Source organism: Asterias amurensis, chromosome 13, assembly GCF_032118995.1.
Source record: "Asterias amurensis chromosome 13, ASM3211899v1".
Lineage (NCBI taxonomy): Eukaryota > Metazoa > Echinodermata > Asteroidea > Forcipulatida > Asteriidae > Asterias > Asterias amurensis.
In genome coordinates this window covers 11349552-11376586 of record NC_092660.1, presented here as the reverse complement: position 1 = coordinate 11376586, position 27035 = coordinate 11349552, and the positions used below count along the sequence as shown (strand labels likewise).

Genomic DNA, 27035 nt, shown 5'->3' with positions numbered 1-27035 from the left:
AAGCCTCCCTAAGGGATTTTTGTGCACAGAGAAAATCAAAAGTTCAACGGGTCAATTTGACCCACAATCATTACTCAATCTAAACAGGTTTAGCACCACTGGATGGAGAATTTCAAGGGCTTTCCTCTCGTATGAAAATTAGTGCTATGGGGATTCTCAAAGCGAGGCTAGAGGCCAGGGAGTAGACCATACACACCCCATAAATTTGGGACATTTAATGCATGATATACACGGCATGTGGTGATTGTTGGAGAAAACAAATACATGCGTTAAAAAAAAGCCAGGACTTGAAAAAACTTTCAGCTATGCTTTTGAATCATTCTGGAACTTAAAATGCTAGAGAGACGCAGTTTGTACCTGCGTCATCATGGCATTACCCTAAATCTAAATTTTCAAAGTTTTAGAGCGGCTTCCAGACTTCTTGATACCGAAAATAAAAAGTAGGCGGCTGTGCTCCGAAACGAACTCAACAAGCCTCCCTACGGGATTTTTGTGCACATAGAAAATCAAAAGTTCAACGGGTCAATTTGACCCACAATCATTACTCAATCTAAACAAGTTTAGCACCATGGGATGTAGAATTTCAAGGGCTTTCCTCTCGTACCAAAATTAAGGCTATGGGGATTCACAAAGCGAGGCTAGAGGCCAGGGAGTAGACCATACACACCCCATAAATTTGGGACATTTAATGCATGATATACACGGCATGTGGTGATTATTGGAGAAAACAAATACATGCGTTAAAAAATAGCCCGGACTTGAGAAAACTTTCAGCTATGCTTTTGAATCATTCTGGAACTAAAAATGCTAGAGAGACGCAGTTTGTACCTGCGTCATCATGGCATGTCCCTTAATCTAAATTTCAAAGTTTTAGAGCGGCTTCCAGACTTTTTGATACCGAAAATTAAAAGTAGGCGGCTGTGCTCCGAAACAAACTCAACAAGCCTCCCTACGGGATTTTTGTGCACAGAGAAAATCAAAAGTTCAACGGGTCAATTTGACCCACAATCATTACTCAATCTAAACAAGTTTAGCACCATTGGATGGAGAATTTCAAGGGCTTTCTTATCGTACCAAAATTAGTGCTATGCGGATTCTCAAAACGAAGCTAAAGGCCAGGGAGTAGACCATACACACCCCATAAATTTGGGACATTTAATGCATGATATACACGGCATGTGGTGATTATTGGAGAAAACAAATACATGCGTTAAAAAATAGCCCGGACTTGAGAAAACTTTCAGCTATGCTTTTGAATCATTCTGGAACTAAAAATGCTAGAGAGACGCAGTTTGTACCTGCGTGATCATGGCATGTCCCTTAATCCAAATTTCAAAGTTTTAGAGCGGCTTCCAGACTACTTGATACCGAAAATTAAAAGTAGGCGGCTGTGCTCCGAAACAAACTCAACAAGCCTCCCTACGGGATTTTTGTGCACAGAGAAAATCAAAAGTTCAACGGGTCAATTTGACCCACAATCATTACTCAATCTAAACAAGTTTAGCACCATTGGATGGAGAATTTCAAGGGCTTTCCTCTTGTACCAAAATTAAGGCTATGGGGATTCACAAAGCGAGGCTAGAGGCCAGGGAGTAGACCATACACACCCCATAAATTTGGGACATTTAATGCATGATATACACGGCATGTGGTGATTATTGGAGAAAACAAATACATGCGTTAAAAAATAGCCCGGACTTGAGAAAACTTTCAGCTATGCTTTTGAATCATTCTGGAACTAAAAATGCTAGAGAGACGCAGTTTGTACCTGCGTCATCATGGCATGTCCCTTAATCTAAATTTCAAAGTTTTAGAGCGGCTTCCAGACTTTTTGATACCGAAAATTAAAAGTAGGCGGCTGTGCTCCGAAACAAACTCAACAAGCCTCCCTACGGGATTTTTGTGCACAGAGAAAATCAAAAGTTCAACGGGTCAATTTGACCCACAATCATTACTCAATCTAAACAAGTTTAGCACCATTGGATGGAGAATTTCAAGGGCTTTCTTATCGTACCAAAATTAGTGCTATGCGGATTCTCAAAACGAAGCTAAAGGCCAGGGAGTAGACCATACACACCCCATAAATTTGGGACATTTAATGCATGATATACACGGCATGTGGTGATTATTGGAGAAAACAAATACATGCGTTAAAAAATAGCCCGGACTTGAGAAAACTTTCAGCTATGCTTTTGAATCATTCTGGAACTAAAAATGCTAGAGAGACGCAGTTTGTACCTGCGTGATCATGGCATGTCCCTTAATCCAAATTTCAAAGTTTTAGAGCGGCTTCCAGACTACTTGATACCGAAAATTAAAAGTAGGCGGCTGTGCTCCGAAACAAACTCAACAAGCCTCCCTACGGGATTTTTGTGCACAGAGAAAATCAAAAGTTCAACGGGTCAATTTGACCCACAATCATTACTCAATCTAAACAAGTTTAGCACCATTGGATGGAGAATTTCAAGGGCTTTCCTCTTGTACCAAAATTAGTGCTATGGGGATTCTCAATGCGAGGCTACAGGCCAGGGAGTAGACCATACACACCCCATAAATTTGGGACATTTAATGCATGATATACACGGCATGTGGTGATTATTGGAGAAAACAAATACATGCGTTAAAAAATAGCCCGGACTTGAGAAAACTTTCAGCTATGCTTTTGAATCACTCTGGAACTAAAAATGCTAGAGAGACGCAGTTTGTACCACGGTCATCATGGCATGTCCCTTAATCTAAATTTCAAAGTTTTAGAGCGGCTTCCAGACTACTTGATACCGAAAATTAAAAGTAGGCGGCTGTGCTCCGAAACGAACTCAACAAGCCTCCCTACGGGATTTTTGTGCACAGAGAAAATCAAAAGTTCAACGGGTCAATTTGACCCACAATCATTACTCAATCTAAACAAGTTTAGCACCATTGGATGGAGAATTTCAAGGGCTTTCTTATCGTACCAAAATTAGTGCTATGCGGATTCTCAAAACGAAGCTAAAGGCCAGGGAGTAGACCATACACACCCCTTCAATTTGGGACATTTAATGCATGATATACACGGCATGTGGTGATTATTGGAGAAAACAAATACATGCGTTAAAAAACAGCCCGGACTTGAAAAAACTTCAGCTATGCTTTTGAATCATTCTGGAACTAAACATGCTAGAGAGACGCAGTTTGTACCTGCGTCATCATGGCATGTCCCTTAATCTAAATTTCAAAGTTTTAGAGCGGCTTCCAGACTTCTTGATACCGATAATTAAAAGTAGGCGGCTGTGCTCCGAAACGAACTCAACAAGCCTCCCTACGGGATTTTTGTGCACAGAGAAAATCAAAAGTTCAACGGGTCAATTTGACCCACAATCATTACTCAATCTAAACAAGTTTAGCACCATTGGATGGAGAATTTCAAGGGCTTTCCTCTCGTACCAAAATTAGTGCTATGCGGATTCTCAAAGCGAGGCTACAGGCCAGGGAGTAGACCATACACACTCTATAAATTTGGGACATTTAATGCATGATATACACGGCATGTGGTGATTATTGGAGAAAACAAATACATGCGTTAAAAAAAAGCCCGGACTTGAAAAAACTTTCAGCTATGCTTTTGAATCATTCTGGAACTAAAAAAGCTAGAGAGACGCAGTTTGTACCTGCGTCATCATGGCATTACCCTAAATCTAAATTTCAAAGTTTTAGAGCGGCTTCCAGACTTCTTGATACCGATAATTAAAAGTAGGCGGCTGTGCTCCGAAACGAAATCAACAAGCCTCCCTACGGGATTTTTGTGCACAGAGAAAATCAAAAGTTCAATTGGTCAATTTGACCCACAATCATTACTCAATCTAAACAAGTTTAGCACCATTGGATGGAGAATTTCAAGGGCTTTCCTCTCGTACCAACATTAGTGCTATGGGGATTATCAAAGCGACGCTAGAGGCCAGGGAGTAGACCATACACACCCCATAAATTTGGGACATTTAATGCATGATATACACGGCATGTGGTGATTATTGGAGAAAACAAATACATGCGTTAAAAAATAGCCCGGACTTGAAAAAACTTCAGCTATGCTTTTGAATCATTCTGGAACTAAACATGCTAGAGAGACGCAGTTTGTACCTGCGTCATCATGGCATGTCCCTTAATCTAAATTTCAAAGTTTTAGAGCGGCTTCCAGACTTCTTGATACCGATAATTAAAAGTAGGCGGCTGTGCTCCGAAACGAACTCAACAAGCCTCACTACGGGATTTTTGTGCACAGAGAAAATCAAAAGTTCAACGGGTCAATTTGACCCACAATCATTACTCAATCTAAACAAGTTTAGCACCATTGGATAGAGAATTTCAAGGGCTTTCCTCTCGTACCAAAATTAGTGCTATGGGGATTCTCAAAGCGAGGCTACAGGCCAGGGAGTAGACCATACACACCCCATAAATTTGGGACATTTAATGCATGATATACACGGCATGTGGTGATTATTGGAGAAAACAAAAACATGCGTTAAAAGTTAAAAAAAAGCCCGGACTTGAAAAAACTTTCAGCTATGCTTTTGAATCATTCTGGAACTAAAAAGGCTAGAGAGACGCAGTTTGTACCTGCGTCATCATGGCATTACCCTAAATCTAAATTTCAAAGTTTTAGAGCGGCTTCCAGACTTCTTGATACCGATAATTAAAAGTAGGCGGCTGTGCTCCGAAACGAACTCAACAAGCCTCCCTACGGGATTTTTGTGCACAGAGAAAATCAAAAGTTCAATTGGTCAATTTGACCCACAATCATTACTCAATCTAAACAAGGTTAGCACCATTGGATGGAGAATTTCAAGGGCTTTCCTCTCGTACCAAAATTAGTGCTATGGGGATTCTCAAAGCGAGGCTACAGGCCAGGGAGTAGACCATACACACTCCATAAATTTGGGACATTTAATGCATGATATACACGGCATGTGGTGATTATTGGAGAATACAAATACATGCGTTAAAAAATAGCCCGGACTTGAAAAAATTTCAGCTATGCTTTTGAATCATTCTGGAACTAAAAATGCTAGAGGGACGCAGTTTGTACCTACGTCATCATGGCATGTCCCTTAATCTAAATTTCAAAGTTTTAGAGCGGCTTCCAGACTTCTTGATACCGAAAATTAAAAGTAGGCGGCTGTGCTCTGAAACGAACTCAACAAGCCTCCCTACGGGATTTTTGTGCACAGAGAAAATCAAAAGTTCAATTGGTCAATTTGACCCACAATCATTACTCAATCTAAACAAGTTTAGCACCATTGGATGGAGAATTTCAAGGGCTTTCCTCTCGTACCAACATTAATGCTATGGGGATTATCAAAGCGACGCTAGAGGCCAGGGAGTAGACCATACACACCCCATAAATTTGGGACATTTAATGCATGATATACACGGCATGTGGTGATTATTGGAGAAAACAAATACATGCGTTAAAAAATAGCCCGGACTTGAAAAAACTTCAGCTATGCTTTTGAATCATTCTGGAACTAAAAATGCTAGAGAGACGCAGTTTGTACCTGCGTCATCATGGCATGTCCCTTAATCTAAATTTCAAAGTTTTAGAGCGGCTTCCAGACTTCTTGATACCGAAAATTAAAAGTAGGCGGCTGTGCTCTGAAACGAACTCAACAAGCCTCCCTACGGGATTTTTGTGCACAGAGAAAATCAAAAGTTCAACGGGTCAATTTGACCCACAATCATTACTCAATCTAAACAAGTTTAGCACCATTGGATGTAGAATTTCAAGGGCTTTCCTCTCGTACCAAAATTAGTGCTATGGGGATTCTCAATGCGAGGCTACAGGCCAGGGAGTAAACCATACACACCCCATAAATTTGGGACATTTAATGCATGATATACACGGCATGTGGTGATTATTGGAGAAAACAAAAACATGCGTTAAAAAATAGCCCGGACTTGAAAAAACTTCAGCTATGCTTTTGAATCATTCTGGAACTAAAAACGCTAGAGAGACGCAGTTTGTACCTGCGTCATTCTGACATGTCCCTAACTTCAAATTTGAAAGTTTTAGAGCGGCTTCCAGACTTCTTGATACCGAAAATTGAAAGTAGGCGGCTGTGCTTCGAAACGAACTCAACAAGCCTCCCTAAGGGATTTTTGTGCACAGAGAAAATCAAAAGTTCAACGGGTCAATTTGAACCACAATCATTACTCAATCTAAACAGGTTTAGTACCATTGGATGTAGAATTTCAAGGGCTTTCCTCTCGTACCAAAATTAGTGCTATGGGGATTCTCAAAGCGAGGCTACAGGCCAGGGAGTAGACCATACACACCCCATAAATTTGGGACATTTAATGCATGATATACACGGCATGTGGTGATTATTGGAGAAAACAAATACATGCGTTAAAAAATAGCCCGGACTTGAAAAAATTTCAGCTATGCTTTTGAATCATTCTGGAACTAAAAATGCTAGAGAGACGCAGTTTGTACCTACGTCATCATGGCATGTCCCTTAATCTAAATTTCAAAGTTTTAGAGCGGCTTCCAGACTTCTTGATACCGAAAATTAAAAGTAGGCGGCTGTGCTCTGAAACGAACTCAACAAGCCTCCCTACGGGATTTTTGTGCACAGAGAAAATCAAAAGTTCAATTGGTCAATTTGACCCACAATCATTACTCAATCTAAACAAGTTTAGCACCATTGGATGGAGAATTTCAAGGGCTTTCCTCTCGTACCAACATTAATGCTATGGGGATTATCAAAGCGACGCTAGAGGCCAGGGAGTAGACCATACACACCCCATAAATTTGGGACATTTAATGCATGATATACACGGCATGTGGTGATTATTGGAGAAAACAAATACATGCGTTAAAAAATAGCCCGGACTTGAAAAAACTTCAGCTATGCTTTTGAATCATTCTGGAACTAAAAATGCTAGAGAGACGCAGTTTGTACCTGCGTCATCATGGCATGTCCCTTAATCTAAATTTCAAAGTTTTAGAGCGGCTTCCAGACTTCTTGATACCGAAAATTAAAAGTAGGCGGCTGTGCTCTGAAACGAACTCAACAAGCCTCCCTACGGGATTTTTGTGCACAGAGAAAATCAAAAGTTCAACGGGTCAATTTGACCCACAATCATTACTCAATCTAAACAAGTTTAGCACCATTGGATGTAGAATTTCAAGGGCTTTCCTCTCGTACCAAAATTAGTGCTATGGGGATTCTCAATGCGAGGCTACAGGCCAGGGAGTAAACCATACACACCCCATAAATTTGGGACATTTAATGCATGATATACACGGCATGTGGTGATTATTGGAGAAAACAAAAACATGCGTTAAAAAATAGCCCGGACTTGAAAAAACTTCAGCTATGCTTTTGAATCATTCTGGAACTAAAAACGCTAGAGAGACGCAGTTTGTACCTGCGTCATTCTGACATGTCCCTAACTTCAAATTTGAAAGTTTTAGAGCGGCTTCCAGACTTCTTGATACCGAAAATTGAAAGTAGGCGGCTGTGCTTCGAAACGAACTCAACAAGCCTCCCTAAGGGATTTTTGTGCACAGAGAAAATCAAAAGTTCAACGGGTCAATTTGAACCACAATCATTACTCAATCTAAACAGGTTTAGTACCATTGGATGTAGAATTTCAAGGGCTTTCCTCTCGTACCAAAATTAGTGCTATGGGGATTCTCAAAGCGAGGCTACAGGCCAGGGAGTAGACCATACACACTCCATAAATTTGGGACATTTAATGCATGATATACACGGCATGTGGTGATTATTGGAGAAAACAAATACATGCGTTAAAAAATAGCCCGGACTTGAAAAAATTTCAGCTATGCTTTTGAATCATTCTGGAACTAAAAATGCTAGAGAGACGCAGTTTGTACCTACGTCATCATGGCATGTCCCTTAATCTAAATTTCAAAGTTTTAGAGCGGCTTCCAGACTTCTTGATACCGAAAATTAAAAGTAGGCGGCTGTGCTCTGAAACGAACTCAACAAGCCTCCCTACGGGATTTTTGTGCACAGAGAAAATCAAAAGTTCAATTGGTCAATTTGACCCACAATCATTACTCAATCTAAACAAGTTTAGCACCATTGGATGGAGAATTTCAAGGGCTTTCCTCTCGTACCAACATTAATGCTATGGGGATTATCAAAGCGACGCTAGAGGCCAGGGAGTAGACCATACACACTCCATAAATTTGGGACATTTAATGCATGATATACACGGCATGTGGTGATTATTGGAGAAAACAAATACATGCGTTAAAAAATAGCCCGGACTTGAAAAAACTTCAGCTATGCTTTTGAATCATTCTGGAACTAAAAATGCTAGAGAGACGCAGTTTGTACCTGCGTCATCATGGCATGTCCCTTAATCTAAATTTCAAAGTTTTAGAGCGGCTTCCAGACTTCTTGATACCGAAAATTAAAAGTAGGCGGCTGTGCTCTGAAACGAACTCAACAAGCCTCCCTACGGGATTTTTGTGCACAGAGAAAATCAAAAGTTCAACGGGTCAATTTGACCCACAATCATTACTCAATCTAAACAAGTTTAGCACCATTGGATGTAGAATTTCAAGGGCTTTCCTCTCGTACCAAAATTAGTGCTATGGGGATTCTCAATGCGAGGCTACAGGCCAGGGAGTAAACCATACACACCCCATAAATTTGGGACATTTAATGCATGATATACACGGCATGTGGTGATTATTGGAGAAAACAAAAACATGCGTTAAAAAATAGCCCGGACTTGAAAAAACTTCAGCTATGCTTTTGAATCATTCTGGAACTAAAAACGCTAGAGAGACGCAGTTTGTACCTGCGTCATTCTGACATGTCCCTAACTTCAAATTTGAAAGTTTTAGAGCGGCTTCCAGACTTCTTGATACCGAAAATTGAAAGTAGGCGGCTGTGCTTCGAAACGAACTCAACAAGCCTCCCTAAGGGATTTTTGTGCACAGAGAAAATCAAAAGTTCAACGGGTCAATTTGAACCACAATCATTACTCAATCTAAACAGGTTTAGTACCATTGGATGTAGAATTTCAAGGGCTTTCCTCTCGTACCAAAATTAGTGCTATGGGGATTCTCAAAGCGAGGCTACAGGCCAGGGAGTAGACCATACACACTCCATAAATTTGGGACATTTAATGCATGATATACACGGCATGTGGTGATTATTGGAGAAAACAAATACATGCGTTAAAAAATAGCCCGGACTTGAAAAAATTTCAGCTATGCTTTTGAATCATTCTGGAACTAAAAATGCTAGAGAGACGCAGTTTGTACCTACGTCATCATGGCATGTCCCTTAATCTAAATGTGACGGTCATAGAAATTGTACCCCCACTGTTATTTTTATTGCACTTACTTACTATGTAACATTTAATTATTCAAGAGAAGCGCCCTCTCTTGGACAGCATTCCAATTTCGCGCGCTTCCGCCACCCTCATAATGACTCTAGCGAAGACCTGACAACATGTAATTTGTCTTCGTCTGTTTCAGGAAATAAAATGGTGCACCGAGTGTAAAGAAAACAACTTGCCGTTAGCCTCTATCCTTATCCGACTCTCTTAAGTATTGAGAGGGTCACATTGGTGGAGAATCCGGGTATAGAGGCACACCAACGGCACACCTGATTACGACACGGCCGTCATTACTACCTAACCTCTGATGAAGAAGTCCATACACCACTTCACATGAAAAGTCCGCCCAAGCGAGCCTCGAGTGGCCGCCATCTATCCGGCAGAGTGGGACCTTCCCCCATCCCAGCGTACCCACCGAGTTTGACTGGCCCGGGTTTTGAGGTACTCTACCGTGGACATGGAGTGGAACAACGACAACAGTTCAGGAGCGGTTTAATGACTGGAAGCACCATGCAAAAAGAGAGTTGACTTTATTGACTGCAGTTGCGAACACTAAGTTCATTTCGGAAAAGAACAATTTCTGCAGATTGTTTTGACAACCGTATTTGAACATTCTTCTGAAAAATCGTGTGTTTCACCAGCCAGATTTTTTTTCAATTTCGATAAGCATTTTCGGGACTGTTGACAAATGCTGCGTTAGTTTCCACAGTAACTGAGCACACAAAAGAACTATTACGCCCACTGTGTGTTCATTACATTCCAGCCATTCAAAGTGATAATGACTATTGCGTAACTTCTCCAAGTGTTCAACAACTTCCAGCTATTCAGAGAGACAATGACTATTGTATGACCATTATGTTGAGCCTCTGTTGTGATTGGATTTAACCCTCATCGCATTAGGTGTATCACTTACAGTACACCGCCCAAGTGCTACTGGTCTTTCGCATTTCAATTGATTGACATTTGTTTTGTATTGAATTCATTGTGATTATTTGTGTTTGGCAAACGTGTGTGGCAAAGCAATTTCTTGTAGTGGTTTTACAAGGACAGTAGCAAACCGAGTCCTGATAAATTGCGAGTTGTTTTATTGCATTGCCAGATTGGTTTCCGAAATTGTTTTCATTGTTGCGCCAAAATGAGTACACACACTTTTGAATTACACTTCAGATGTATTTGAATTTTGCATTGATTACCAAATTTGAATTTCAATCTCAGATATTTTGAACTTTGCATTTATGTACCAAGTTTTGAATTTCAAATACTTACCTTTGCATTTTCTAATTGCATTATCAATCATCTCTTAAATTGGACTGTGTTCTTGCAAATATCCATTGTCTTCTTCAAGCAAGATGGATACCCCAAGGAGATTGGTTCCCGATGCAAATTTCTCTTCACCAACCTCAACTACACATCGACGACCAAGCCGCCAAACGCTACACAACCCTTCGGCAGACACCAGACCAAGGCAAAGATTTGGAGCTCGAGAACAATCTTCGACCCCAACTTTGAATTTCAACAATGTCAATCCGCTCAGTAGTGATCAAATGCTGTCTCAACTTGAACAATTAGAGAATCGACTGACTCACAGTTTGTCTCGGCACCCTCCTGTAGATCTGCATCACCCTACACAGAGTACCAGAACACAGCCAGTGCCAAGACGAAGTTCTTCTTCAGCAAGTTATCCCTTGCTCACACCACACAACCAAAGCAGACCTGATACTGAACACCGATCGTCTCCATCTCACCATCGTCTCCTTCCGTCACACCAAGTGAAATCAGTACCAATTTTCACTGGGCGTGATCAAGGTTCCACTGTAGCCATTGATGACTGGGTACGAGATGTCAAGTACCTCATCGAGACAACCTCAATGCCAATTGACATTCAGTTTTCCACCATAGTCAGGTACCTAGGAGGAGCAGCAAGAAAACTTGTCCTCAATCTACCTCCAGAACAACAAACACCTCGTCAAGCTTTTGCAGAACTGAAAGCCCAATTTGGAGATGTTCTGTTGACTGGTGACCCTTTAGCTAACTTCTACGAGCGCATGAGACTCCCTAATGAGCAGCCGAGCATATACGCCGTCGAGCTTGAAGCGACACTGAGAGCAATCGAGGAAAGATCTGGTGAAAGACATACCATCCAAAACAGGAACGGCATGCTCACTCAGCAGTTCATGAGGGGTGTGAAGGATGAAAAGGTCACCCAAAGACTGGCACCAATGCGACCGAGAGAAATGACATTTAGAGAACTGCAGGTCGAGTTGCGACAACTAGAAAGAGAAGCTAGAATGGCAGCAGTTCTGAAGACTGGAGCAAAGATTCAATTGCAACATAGTCAACAGTTTCGACCTCAAGTCCAGCAACAATCTCCTTCGATGTCTCCATCCATGTCCCCATCTATTTCTCCATCAAGTTCTTCTGGTAGTATGAACTACGATAGAACCCCACCTCTTCCTCAAAGCTTGCAGCCCAACACTGAACGGGAAGTGCTCGAAGACCTCATTCTCACAGTTCGTCAGCTAGCACAGAAGGTTGATCAAATCACTACCACGACTTCACACAACAGGTATCAACACAGGAATGCAGACGAAATATCACCGAACCAGCGTGTCTTTATTTGCCACAGGTGCGGTCAGGAGGGGCACATCGCCAGAGGATGTAGAAGTACCCCTTTAAACGAGCAAGGCCCACGGCCAGAGGGCAAGCCGTCAGAGGCCAGGAAGTAACATGCCCACCAGAAGTTTCTCCTTCAAACGAAATGTCATGGAATTCTCCTTCAATAACTCGACACCCTAACACAATACCTGGTCATCAACAACTTATTGGTCCCAATAATGAAGACATCGTGAAGATTGACGACTTCAGTTACAGAGCACTAATCGATTCTGGTTCACAGGTTACTTCAATAACAGAGGACTTATGGAAAGAACACCCCAAGCTCAGAAATGTCGCTCTCTCTTCAGCAGATGTCTCCATCGAAGGTGCTAGTGGTCACCGAGTACCTTACTTAGGCGTCATTCCTGTATCACTCACAATCATGAACGTTGTCTACGAAGACGTCCCAGCCTTTGTTGTACCAACAGATAAGTACCGCAGAGATGTTCCCATTCTGATAGGCACAAACGTGATAAGAACTTCAAAAAGAGACCAACAGATAAAGAGAGGTGTAAACTACATGAAGCTACTCCAGACAGAAAATCCAGCATGGCATGCAGCTTTCAGCAACACTACCAACTCAGAACCTGGAGATCAGCGTGGTTTGATCGGTTACGCAAAGTACATTGGTCGCTCTGTTCGTGTGATTCCACCGGGAAAAGAAGAAGACATCAATTGTCAAGCGCCTAGTAACCAAGGTTTTCCCTACACGGCTGTTGTTGAGAGTCTTCTTCAAACCTCATCTTGTCTGAAGGTTAGCAACTTGGTAGCAGACATTGGTCCCAACTGCCGAGTACCTGTTAGACTGTGTAATATCTCAGCAAAGCCCATTGTCATCAAGCGCAACAGTAGACTAGCCCAACTGTCATCCATACTACGAGTTGATGATGTACCTGTTCAAGAGCAAGCTGGAAACTCTCCTTCAACCGCAAGTGTTAGAAGTGCCACAGTCACAGACACGGTGCCTACCATCATTCCAAATCTTGATTTATCCAAATCAGCACTCGAGAACGAGGCACAGAAACAACAGCTTGACAATCTCCTTCATGAGTTCTCAGATGTATTTTCATCCAACTCACTTGACTTTGGCTGTACCTCAACCATCAAACACAGCATCCCGCTCATAGACGACCAACCATTTCGACTCCCTCATCGCAGAATTCCAGCCGCTCAATACCAAGCAGTCAAGGATCATCTGAAAGGAATGGAGGAATCAGGCGCCATCCGCCGGAGTAAGAGTCCATACGCCTCTCCAATCGTGATAGCGCACAAGAAAGATGGCTCCCTCCGTATATGCATCGACTATCGGCAGCTGAATAATAAGACAGTTCGCGATGCATATCCTCTTCCTCGCATCGAAGAAGCTTTAGATGCCCTTGGTAAAGCCCGTCTGTTCACGACGTTAGATTTGACATCAGGCTATTGGCAGGTGCAGATGGAAGAAAAAGATATCCCAAAGACAGCCTTCACAACTCCCATGGGACTGTTCGAGTGTGAGAGGATGCCATTCGGATTATCGAACGCCCCAGCAACGTTCCAGCGTCTCATGATGTCCTGCCTTGGAGAACAGAATTATGTCACATGCCTGCTCTACCTTGACGACATCATCGTTTTCTCAGCCAACTTTGACGAACACATCGAACGCCTAGGCAAAGTTTTTTCCTGCCTCAGAGAACATGGTCTGAAACTCAAACCGTCGAAGTGCAACCTGTTGCAAGAGGAAGTTAAATACCTTGGACATGTTGTTTCCGGTAAAGGTATTGCCACGGATCCAGAGAAAACAGCACAAGTGTCAGACTGGCCATCTCCTTCAAATCGCAAAGAAGTACGAAGATTCTTAGGTTTCACAGGCTACTACAGAAGATTCATCAAAGCATACTCAAACATAGCTGCACCACTCTACAACCTCATATCTGGTGATCCAAAACGCAAGAAGAGAGGAACAAGACAGAAGTCTCCTTCAGTACCATTCATATGGACGGAAGATTGTCAGCGAGCAATGGATCTACTGAAACAACACATGACGTCACCACCGATTCTTGCATACGCTGACTATGAACTTCCATTTCTCCTTCAAACTGATGCATCTGGTGTAGGACTTGGAGCAGTACTCAGCCAAGTACAGAATGGAAAGGAAAGGGTAATCGCCTACATCAGCAGAGGTCTTAAGCCAGCAGAATCTCGCTACCCTGCACACAAACTGGAGTTTCTAGCGATGAAATGGGCTATAACAGATAAACTACGAGACTACCTGATCGGCAACGAGTTTACTGTACTGACGGATAACAATCCACTCCTATACGTCACCACATCCGCTAAACTTGACGCCACTGGTCAGAGATGGGTTGCCTCGCTTTCGCAGTTCAACTTCACTGTGAAGTACAAGCCTGGCAAAAACAACGCAGCAGCAGACGCACTCTCTCGTAAACCACACCCTGACAGTCCAAGAAGTTCTCTCTCATTCCAGACCGATGCAGTTACAATCCCGCCACATATTGTCCAAGCAATCTGTAACAGCCAACCACTTGTAACTCTCTCCTTCATGGAACCTCCAACAGCTAGATGTGAACACATTGTGCAGAGCCAACCACATCTCTCTGCCAATGAACTACATCGAGTGTCTCACACTGAACTTGTTTCAGCTCAAAGGTCAGATCCTGATATCTCAAGAACTCTATACTATCTTGAGAAGGGCAAGAAACCAACTCTAGCAGAAAGAACTCGAGAACGCAGTGGTTGTCTTCTTCACTTGAAGCAATGGAAGAAACTTCACATGAGAGATGGGTTATTGCACAGAGTGATACAGAAACAAGACGGGTCATCAGCTCAACAACTAGTTCTACCACAGCAGTACAAGACCACAGTGATGAAACACCTTCACGATGACTTTGGCCATTTTGGGTATGAAAGAACTATCGACATGGTGAGGAACCGCTTCTTCTGGCCCAAGATGGCACATGATGTGAAGGAATGGTGTGAACGCTGTGAGAGATGTTGCCTCAGAAAAACACCAACCACAAAAACAAGAGTACCCCTGGTCACCATCAACACCTCAGAACCGATGGAGCTGCTATGTATAGATTATCTCAAGCTAGAGCGAAGTAAGGGAGGTTATGAGAACATACTTGTTGTAACAGACCATTTCACCAAGTATGCACAGGCATTTCCAACAAGAGATCAGAAAGCAGACACAGTTGCAAAAGTTCTTTGGGATAACATCATCCAACACTACGGCTTTCCCGTCAGACTGCATGCCGACCAAGGTAGAAACTTCGAAAGTCAGCTGATCCGAGAGCTCTGCAAAATCTCAGGCATCAAAAAGAGTAGGACCACCCCTTACCACCCTCAAGGAAATGGCCTCACAGAACGCTTCAACCACACACTTCTTAATTTGCTAGGAACACTTGAGACTGAACAAAAGAAGAATTGGAAACAATTCGTTGGTGTAATGACTCATGCTTACAACTCAACTCGTCATGACTCTACTGGATACGCTCCATTCTACCTCATGTTTGGTCGACATCCGAATTTACCGGTAGATCTGATGTTTGGACTGAAAGCAAACAAAGAGGATACAACGTCCTACGAAGAGTACATAGAGCAACTCAAAGGCAGACTTCAGTTCGCCTACAAAAAAGCAAGTGATCTCGTCAAACAAGCACAGGCAAAACAAAAGCGCTTATACGACCGAGGCACACACACAGCTCCTCTTCAAATTGGTGATAGAGTCCTCATTCAAAACAAACATCTCGTTGGAACCAGTAAGCTAGCAGACCGATGGGAACCTCAACCTTACGTTGTCATCTCTAAACACTCAGACGTCCCTGTCTACACTGTCCGTTCCCTCGACGATGGTAAAGAGAGAACCGTCCATAGGAACTTGCTGACCCCTTGTATGTTTCTTCCCATCGAAGATGAAAACTTAAAGGAGGCAACAGCAAATGTAAACGGAGTTGACACTCGAACAACACAAGAAATCGAGCAAGTATCATCCAAACCCACAGCGGAGGACGATATAAGCTCTAGTGAGGATGAGATCGACATCAATTTTCTACCTGTAGAGACAACACGTGACATTATGCATTCTCCTTCATTATCACCCCCAGAACTCACACTAGTTACGATAGATGCAAGACCAGAGAACATCACTTCTACGTCTCCTTCATTGTCACCCCCAGTGCTTACCCCAGAGAACATAAGCACATCTCAAAGTGTGGATGAAACAAACACGGAGAGCTCATCGTACACCTCACCACCAAGCCAAAGACCAACTAGACTCAGACGGCCCGTCAACAGACTGAATTATGACTATCTTGGACAAACCAAGCAACACAGAGTCCAACCTCAGTCAAGGCAGACTAAAGTTAGCCGAGGACGCAGACTGTTTGAAAAGTGGAAGGACCCAAAGATGGCTGAAACGCGAAAGAAAGTGTGTTTCAGACTCCTTCTACAAGAACACAGCCCAATCTAGATTTCCCTTGTTAATATGTATTGTAAATAGTGATTTATGAGATAGTGTATTTACTTATACTGCCGTAATGCAAAAATTGCTGTTTTTTGTTTCTAGCTTACTAAAAGTAAGTAGCCTAAGCGAAGAAAGATTGCAGTGAAATTTTGCGACTTTCTTATGTTGAAGTTTTTATACACTTCACGTGTTCTAAAATTTTCTGAGTAGTAGAAAATACACTATTCAGTAGCGATTTCAAATATTTCTAATTGTGTTACTATAGGCAGTGCAAGTAATACGTAGTTTCCTGTTGTATAAACTTTGCACATAATGATTTTTCTGTAAATACTGTGCATGTAAAGAAATGTTGAGGACAACATTTCCTCAAAGAGGGGAATGATGTGACGGTCATAGAAATTGTACCCCCACTGTTATTTTTATTGCACTTACTTACTATGTAACATTTAATTATTCAAGAGAAGCGCCCTCTCTTGGACAGCATTCCAATTTCGCGCGCTTCCGCCACCCTCATAATGACTCTAGCGAAGACCTGACAACATGTAATTTGTCTTCGTCTGTTTCAGGAAATAAAATGGTGCACCGAGTGTAAAGAAAACAACTTGCCGTTAGCCTCTATCCTTATCCGACTCTCTTAAGTATTGAGAGGGTCACATAAATTTCAAAGTTTTAGACCGGCTTCCAGACTTCTTGATACCGAAAATTAAAAGTAGGCGGCTGTGCTCTGAAACGAACTCAACAAGCCTCCCTACGGGATTTTTGTGCACAGAGAAAATCAAAAGTTCAATTGGTCAATTTGACCCACAATCATTACTCAATCTAAACAAGTTTAGCACCATTGGATGGAGAATTTCAAGGGCTTTCCTCTCGTACCAACATTAATGCTATGGGGATTATCAAAGCGACGCTAGAGGCCAGGGAGTAGACCATACACACCCCATAAATTTGGGACATTTAATGCATGATATACACGGCATGTGGTGATTATTGGAGAAAACAAATACATGCGTTAAAAAATAGCCCGGACTTGAAAAAACTTCAGCTATGCTTTTGAATCATTCTGGAACTAAAAATGCTAGAGAGACGCAGTTTGTACCTGCGTCATCATGGCATGTCCTTTAATCTAAATTTCAAAGTTTTAGAGCGGCTTCCAGACTTCTTGATACCGAAAATTAAAAGTAGGCGGCTGTGCTCTGAAACGAACTCAACAAGCCTCCCTACGGGATTTTTGTGCACAGAGAAAATCAAAAGTTCAACGGGTCAATTTGACCCACAATCATTACTCAATCTAAACAAGTTTAGCACCATTGGATGTAGAATTTCAAGGGCTTTCCTCTCGTACCAAAATTAGTGCTATGGGGATTCTCAATGCGAGGCTACAGGCCAGGGAGTAAACCATACACACCCCATAAATTTGGGACATTTAATGCATGATATACACGGCATGTGGTGATTATTGGAGAAAACAAAAACATGCGTTAAAAAATAGCCCGGACTTGAAAAAACTTCAGCTATGCTTTTGAATCATTCTGGAACTAAAAACGCTAGAGAGACGCAGTTTGTACCTGCGTCATTCTGACATGTCCCTAACTTCAAATTTGAAAGTTTTAGAGCGGCTTCCAGACTTCTTGATACCGAAAATTGAAAGTAGGCGGCTGTGCTTCGAAACGAACTCAACAAGCCTCCCTAAGGGATTTTTGTGCACAGAGAAAATCAAAAGTTCAACGGGTCAATTTGAACCACAATCATTACTCAATCTAAACAGGTTTAGTACCATTGGATGTAGAATTTCAAGGGCTTTCCTCTCGTACCAAAATTAGTGCTATGGGGATTCTCAAAGCGAGGCTACAGGCCAGGGAGTAGACCATACACACTCCATAAATTTGGGACATTTAATGCATGATATACACGGCATGTGGTGATTATTGGAGAAAACAAATACATGCGTTAAAAAATAGCCCGGACTTGAAAAAATTTCAGCTATGCTTTTGAATCATTCTGGAACTAAAAATGCTAGAGAGACGCAGTTTGTACCTACGTCATCATGGCATGTCCCTTAATCTAAATTTCAAAGTTTTAGAGCGGCTTCCAGACTTCTTGATACCGAAAATTAAAAGTAGGCGGCTGTGCTCTGAAACGAACTCAACAAGCCTCCCTACGGGATTTTTGTGCACAGAGAAAATCAAAAGTTCAATTGGTCAATTTGACCCACAATCATTACTCAATCTAAACAAGTTTAGCACCATTGGATGGAGAATTTCAAGGGCTTTCCTCTCGTACCAACATTAGTGCTATGGGGATTATCAAAGCGACGCTAGAGGCCAGGGAGTAGACCATACACACCCCATAAATTTGGGACATTTAATGCATGATATACACGGCATGTGGTGATTATTGGAGAAAACAAATACATGCGTTAAAAAATAGCCCGGACTTGAAAAAACTTCAGCTATGCTTTTGAATCATTCTGGAACTGAAAATGCTAGAGAGACGCAGTTTGTACCTGCGTCATCATGGCATGTCCCTTAATCTAAATTTCAAAGTTTTAGAGCGGCTTCCAGACTTCTTGAAACCGATAATTAAAAGTAGGCGGCTGTGCTCCGAAACGAACTCAACAAGCCTCCCTACGGGATTTTTGTGCACAGAGAAAATCAAACGTTCAACGGGTCAATTTGACCCACAATCATTACTCAATCTAAACAAGTTTAGCACCATTGGATAGAGAATTTCAAGGGCTTTCCTCTCGTACCAAAATTAGTGCTATGGGGATTCTCAAAGCGAGGCTACAGGCCAGGGAGTAGACCATACACACCCCATAAATTTGGGACATTTAATGCATGATATACACGGCATGTGGTGATTATTGGAGAAAACAAATACATGCGTTCAAAGTTAAAAAAAAGCCCGGACTTGAAAAAACTTTCAGCTATGCTTTTGAATCATTCTGGAACTAAAAATGCTAGAGAGACGCAGTTTGTACCTGCGTCATCATGGCATTACCCTAAATCTAAATTTCAAAATTTTAGAGCGGCTTCCAGACTTCTTGATACCGATAATTAAAAGTAGGCGGCTGTGCTCCGAAACGAACTCAACAAGCCTCCCTACGGGATTTTTGTGCACAGAGAAAATCAAAAGTTCAATTGGTCAATTTGACCCACAATCATTACTCAATCTAAACAAGTTTAGCACCATTGGATGGAGAATTTCAAGGGCTTTCCTCTCGTACCAACATTAGTGCTATGGGGATTATCAAAGCGACGCCAGAGGCCAGGGAGTAGACCATACACACCCCATAAATTTGGGACATTTAATGCATGATATACACGGCATGTGGTGATTATTGGAGAAAACAAATACATGCGTTAAAAAATAGCCCGGACTTGAAAAAACTTCAGCTATGCTTTTGAATCATTCTGGAACTAAAAATGCTAGAGAGACGCAGTTTGTACCTGCGTCATCATGGCATGTCCCTTAATCTAAATTTCAAAGTTTTAGAGCGGCTTCCAGACTTCTTGATACCGAAAATTAAAAGTAGGCGGCTGTGCTCTGAAACGAACTCAACAAGCCTCCCTACGGGATTTTTGTGCACAGAGAAAATCAAAAGTTCAACGGGTCAATTTGACCCACAATCATTACTCAATCTAAACAAGTTTAGCACCATTGGATGTAGAATTTCAAGGGCTTTCCTCTCGTACCAAAATTAGTGCTATGCGGATTCTCAAAGCGAGGCTACAGGACAGGGAGTAGACCATACACACCCCATAAATTTGGGACATTTAATGCATGATATACACGGCATGTGGTGATTATTGGAGAAAACAAATACATGCGTTAAAAAAAGCCCGGACTTGAAAAAACTTTCAGCTATGCTTTTGAATCATTCTGGAACTAAAAAAGCTAGAGAGACGCAGTTTGTACCTGCGTCATCATGGCATTACCCTAAATCTAAATTTCAAAGTTTTAGAGCGGCTTCCAGACTTCTTGATACCGATAATTAAAAGTAGGCGGCTGTGCTCCGAAACGAAATCAACAAGCCTCCCTACGGGATTTTTGTGCACAGAGAAAATCAAAAGTTCAATTGGTCAATTTGACCCACAATCATTACTCAATCTAAACAAGTTTAGCACCATTGGATGGAGAATTTCAAGGGCTTTCCTCTCGTACCAACATTAGTGCTATGGGGATTATCAAAGCGACGCTAGAGGCCAGGGAGTAGACCATACACACCCCATAAATTTGGGACATTTAATGCATGATATACACGGCATGTGGTGATTATTGGAGAAAACAAATACATGCGTTAAAAAATAGCCCGGACTTGAAAAAACTTCAGCTATGCTTTTGAATCATTCTGGAACTAAAAATGCTAGAGAGACGCAGTTTCTACCTGCGTCATCATGGCATGTCACTTAATCTAAATTTCAAAGTTTTAGAGCGGCTTCCAGACTTCTTGATACCGAAAATTAAAAGTAGGCGGCTGTGCTCCGAAACGAACTCAACAAGCCTCCCTACGGGATTTTTGTGCACAGAGAAAATCAAAAGTACAACGGGTCAATTTAACCAAAAATCTTTGCTCAATCTAAACAAGTTTAGCACCATTGGATTGACAATTTCAAGGGCTTTCCTCTCGTACAAAAATTAGTTCTATGGAGATTTTCAAGGCGACGCTAGAAGCCAGGGAGTAGTACCACCCCAAAGTTGTATGCATGGGCTATACAGAAAAAGCATACGGATTGTTTTGTTGAATGCTTTTAAAATAAATCTGAGACGAACTCTTCAATAACTCTGAAATTAAACATGCTACAGACACGGAGTCGTTGTACCCGACTCTACCTGGCATATCCCTGTATCCAAATTGTAAAAGTTTTAGGGCGGCTTGGACAATTTCTTGATAGCGGAAAACAACAAGTAAAGGGGAATCAGAACTGTGCTCAACAGTCTCCCAAAAGGGATTTTTGTGCACAGAGCTGTCTAATAAAAGTTCGCAGATTTGTTAAGGTCATTTCGACTCCAGACTAATGCCCAATCTCTACAAGTTTACCGCGTCATCGGTTAGCCATACGTACACCCGATTTATTCCGGGACGAATTTTGTCGTTTTCCTTTGTACATATGCTAAGTTTAAACTGGTTGAAATGGAGTGATAACAATGCTGTACATTCTCTGTGATCAAACACAAGGGCTTGGCCACAAAACATCGGTATTTCTCATGCTTAATAGGAACTGTGCCATCTATATAGCCAAAGGAATGTGAAACGTTACGTGTTTAACTCTAATTGGTACAATAGATTGCATAATGGCTATATAACTAGTTCTGGCCAAAGGAATAAGCTCAGGACATATCCGTACCGTATCTTCAAACCCAGTTTGAGTTTCAGTTATATTTACGTTGTGTTAATTATAATATCGCCGTTCTTTGGCCCAATTCAGATGCTCTTCACTCAACCTACTTATTGAACTCTAGGGAGGTTTGCTGGGTTAGAGTCAAGCCAAATAATTGGCAAAAAGTTTCCTTAAAGTTTCCATTATCCAAAAAATTTGCCCTCATTGTCACCTTGATGTTGATACAGAAATCCATTTTGTGCCTGAAATTGCCCATTAAACAACGACCTTATGAATATTATGTTGGTTTATGTTATTGATAAAACAAAGACTTTTAAAATTCTTTGTAGGGAAGATAGATGTAATTTTTTTTATGGACACTCCTGATGAAGCTATAATTCATTGCGTTGCAAAGTATGTCTTTTTATTTACCGTCTAAAAAATCAAACTGTGTGAACAAGGCTTTACCAATGTATGTGTTTTGTTATTAGTTAAAGAAACACGTTGCCTTGGATCAGTCGAGTTGGTCTTATTACATATGATTATAAATATATTTTAAAAGTGGAACATAATGATCCACACAAGTATCACTCCAAGTAACCACTCATTGCGTGGGTTTCCTTTCATAACTTGTCGACAAACACGGCCGGCCATTTTTGGGAGTCAAAATGTTTTGCTTCCATAAATGGCCGACCGTGTTAGTTCGTTAAGTAGTAGAAAAAACCATGCAATTTTGTGACAAATGTGTGTAGATCATTGTATTCTACTTTTAAAACATCTGTCTAAACCATTGTCTAAACCATTTCTAAATTATTGTTATTTTTTATTACAATGTTACCCTCCCCGTTTCGGAATGAAATAAAATACATTTAAAACAGTTAACTTAGAGTATAGACAGGCGGGGTTACGGCTTACAACAGCTTACCACTTGTTGAGTTAGAAACGTCCTGCCGTCTTCAGACGCTATCACTCGGCGCTCAAAATGGCGGCAAACTTCACTGTTTCAGCTCTCCTTCAGACGCATTTCCTGATGGTATATCCATGCATGTTCTGCATCAGTCCATAGACAAGTTTTGGTGATCATTGCTCCCTCTTTGTGACGGATGCTAAGACCTTTGATGAAGCTGAACAGTATACTGTTACAGTTTGTCCCGCCTTGCGGGGTTGCTCAGAAACGATTTCAACAACCTCCACTATGTGAGTTTTGTGCACAGAGCTGTCGGAGAGAAAAACAACATGTACAACGGGTAATTTCGATCCCAGTATCATGCTCAATCTTCGAAATTTTACCACCACAGGATTGCCATGTTCAAGGGCTTTCCTCTCGTACAAAACTAAATGCTCTGACGATTTTTAAGGGGGGGGGGGGGGGGGGGCAGATGCGACGGCGCGAGCAGGCACCCATTAGAAATTGACGTACACTGTGCGTGTATAAAACGTACACCAAGACACGGCGCAGTCAGGATTCCAACCAACAATAAGGGGGTCATTCAAAAAATAGGCCCGGACAATTAAAAACGTTCAGCAACACTCTGGAATAACCCTGGAACAAAAAATGCTAGGGAGATGCAGTTTGTACCTTAGTCATCCTGGCATGTTCCTTCGTCTATTTTTTAAAGGTTCAGGGCGACTTGCACACTTCTTGATAGAAAAAAAACTCAAGTAGGCGGGGTTGCTCAGAAACGATTTCAACAACCTAATATTCTATATAAGACAGATTTGAGAGCCCCCAGAAGGTGTTTCAATGTACAAAAATGTTGCCCAATTGTGACCTGGGGGTTGTTGACGTTTTTAAAATTAAACTTGTGAAGGGGTGTTTTTTCTTGGAGGGAGAATAACTCGACGGGCCCAGGGACTCCCCATATAAAATTAAGCAGAGAATAAAGATTTCAAGAATCTATCAATAGTTTTCCATTTCAAGGCTATAAGACTTTTAAGTATTTTTTGTGTATTTTTGAATATTTAGCAATTTGCATATTTATCCGGCGAAAGTGCATTTTTACGTAAAAAACAAAATGGCCACCGTTTTTCCCCTGAAACCGTACACAAATCTCTCATTGACATAACTACAAAGAACAAGCCGACTGCCAAAATGTTGCTAATAAAGTTAGGTTGGTACTTTTTTACACTTAAAGTATTTCAAAATTCAATGTGGCCGCCATTTTGCATAAAACTAGGGGAGGAAAATGTGGGCAAATTTTCATGCAAATAAACTTGATAAGAAACAAAACTAGGAATCTTGGTTAAAAATCACGATCCAGCTGTTTACATTGATATTCATTCAAAAATTGGCCCGAAAAATAAATATTTCAGCCATGCTCTGAAATAATTATGTAGCTAAAAATGCTAAAGAGATGAAGTTTGTAACTGAGTCATTCTGGCATGTCCCTGCATCCGTTTTTCAAAAGTATAGGGCGACTTATACACTTCATGATAACAAAAGGCTCCAGTAAGCGGGGTTGCTCAGACACGATTTCAACAGCATGCCCTATGAGAGTTTTGTGCACAGAGCTGTCTGACAAAAAAAAAAAAAAAAAAAAAAAACAGTTTGAACGGATAATTCGATCCCAGTTTCATGCTCAATCTTAACAATTTTACCACAATCGGATCGCCATTTTCAAGGGCTTTCTTCTCGTACCAAAGATAAATTAATGACGCATGAACTGTATTTCGTCATCATCAAACCTTGTTTTTTGACAGAAATTAGTATATTTTTTTTTTCCGCAAACAAACAATAATCCTGTATTTCTTTCAATATTCTCAACACAGATCCTTAAAACAAATTAAAACAAAACTGTTCCTTTTAATATCAAGGGCCCCCTTTTGATCTTAAAATCAAAATAGTTGCTGGCAGTGTAAGCACTTTATGTAATCCACCATATACATGAACTGACAAAACCGTTAAAGTTTCAAACTGATCGGCCATCTGGGTCACGAGAAAAATAATAGTCAAAAAACGATTACACATTTTGCATGACATTGATGCAAACAAAAAAATTAACAAACGCAAGGTTAAATTATTTATTTCTTAACAAATATGAGACTTCAGACATAAATACTTCAAGGGATGTTTTCAACAATCATTATCATTAGACCGTGTAAGTTTTATGTACATCTGTGATTTTCACGATTTTGTTTCTTACCAATTCTGTAACGTTCCTTTAAACAGGATACTAATCTATACAAAAAAAACAAGAGTTTCTAACAAGAGTAGATACGAAAACAATGTCTTTTAACTAAGGCAGTAGCTCCCTCCTTTTCAAACATAAGTGAACCCGCCTTCGGATTAGAGAGAACAAGTCTGACCTAGTTAATTAATGTAAACACTGTTTAAAACAGTTACCAGATACATACCAGTTATACCAGTAAGCGTTATAAATAATAACAACAATAATAACATTATACAAATAAATATTATAGAGAAAATTAATTTTGTTTTTGACCCATACACCGATGTGTGTTAGCACTGTAAACTCAGGATACTTTCCCGAGTCCTGTGAACAAAAATATTCCGTGAACAAAATATCATGTTCCTCGGGTGGGATTCGAACCCGGGACCCCTGAAGTTCAAGAGCAGTGTGTTGTCAACTAGGCTACCGACGTTGCCCGATAACTAGAGGAAGTTTGAGTCCTAATGTTTTGGCAGCGGGTAAGACAAATAGAACAATAAAGAAATTGAAGAATGCAAATTTAATCTGGTGGAAAAATATAAAAGGTTACGCTCCGGAAGTGTCAGGCATTCAGGCGCCGGTTCAGTTAATGGCACACACTGGCCCCTCCCCTTTGCCATATAGAACCCTTCAGGATTTGCATCCGACCCAGAGCACATCCCCCCCTGCTTCGAACCCTAGCCACCACGCGGGCCCTGTCCCTTTAGGGGAGAAAACAAGGCAGATCCCAATCACACTGTCCTATCAGGGGCAGCAAAAAGCCTTGAATCTATATTAGAGACAGACGGTATTCGAACCCGGACCGGGTGATCCGAGTTGCTGAAACAGTCCCAGCACCTTACGCACTGCGCAACAGTGTTGGTGCTTAAAAACTGGTGTTTTCATGGTCATAATCAATAGACCGATTGCGCTCCGTGCCTCACGTGACATAGTGGGTGAAATGTAAACAAACACGGCGTACTGCATATAAACGTGCTATAAGAAGACACGATTACTGTTGCAATTTCTGGCTCAATAAAGACTCAATTCGAAGAATATTCCGGATTTTGTCATTATTTGAGACCTTACGGATGGCTGAACAATGCCAGTAACCTAAAACCAACAGTCACCCAACTATAGGAAATTCCACGAGAATGTTACCACGATGTCAAGTGTTTATGCACGGAAAGTGTGGTTTCATTGCCCTCGTTGTAATGATTTTGCTGCTAATATTGTAAATACAAATCTCCTGAAGAAGCTGCAAATTGTAAAAGCAAGAGCAATTACCCCCACCCCTTCAATGCAGAGCCAATCGTTGATCGAAATATGTGTTACCCCCCCCCCCCCATATTTTTTCTTCGCTGTGTTCTGTGGAACTTAGAAATTAATTTTTTCGGGGATTTTAGAAGAGGATTGGTTAAAGAGAGGATCGGTTCTAATGGGGGAGGGGGCTATAGGCCCCGCCCCCAAACAAGTTTAAGGTTAAGGGGAATACGGGTAAAAAAAAATAATCAAACTCCAGCTGTTTAAAATATCTAGCAAAATTCAATATGGCCGCCATTTTAAGTCCTAAATACGTTTTTCCTTGAAGGTTGTGTTTTTTTAAGTCGGTTTCAATGCGCAAATATATAGTACACACGGAATGGGATACTTTCGTAGCCGAACTGTTGATGTAAAGTTTCACGCATAAATATTACCTATAGCAATTAGGTAAATGTTATGGAAAACACTCGAATATTGTCATTACCTGGATGCATGTCCCAACATTTGATGTATTCACTTTTGAATTTTTTTTTTAATGAAGACGGGAATAAAACTCAGACAGAAAAAATGAAATTCAATCTATCGCTCTTGCGGGTTGCTCAGAAACGATTTCAACAACCTCCACTCTGATACCGAAAATTAAGAGTAGGCGGCTGTGCTCCGAAACGAACTCAACAAGCCTCCCCTACGGGATTTTTGTGCACAGAGAAAATCAAAAGTACAACGGGTCATTTTGACCCAAAATCATTGCTTAATCTAAACAAGTTTAACACCATTGGATGGACAATTCCAAGGGCTTTCCTCTCGTATAAACATCAGTGC

At 41.2% G+C, this 27035-nt stretch overlaps 1 protein-coding gene across 1 annotated transcript; it reads left to right on the top strand.

The window, feature by feature from the left end:
• The first annotated feature begins 12118 nt into the window (after positions 1–12118).
• Positions 12119–13427, top strand: LOC139946261 (uncharacterized). The gene is made up of 2 exons (XM_071943882.1): positions 12119–13273; positions 13422–13427. The coding sequence occupies exons 1-2, from the start codon at positions 12119–12121 to the stop codon at positions 13425–13427; spliced, it is 1161 nt and encodes a 386-aa protein (XP_071799983.1).
• The last annotated feature ends 13608 nt before the right edge of the window (positions 13428–27035 follow it).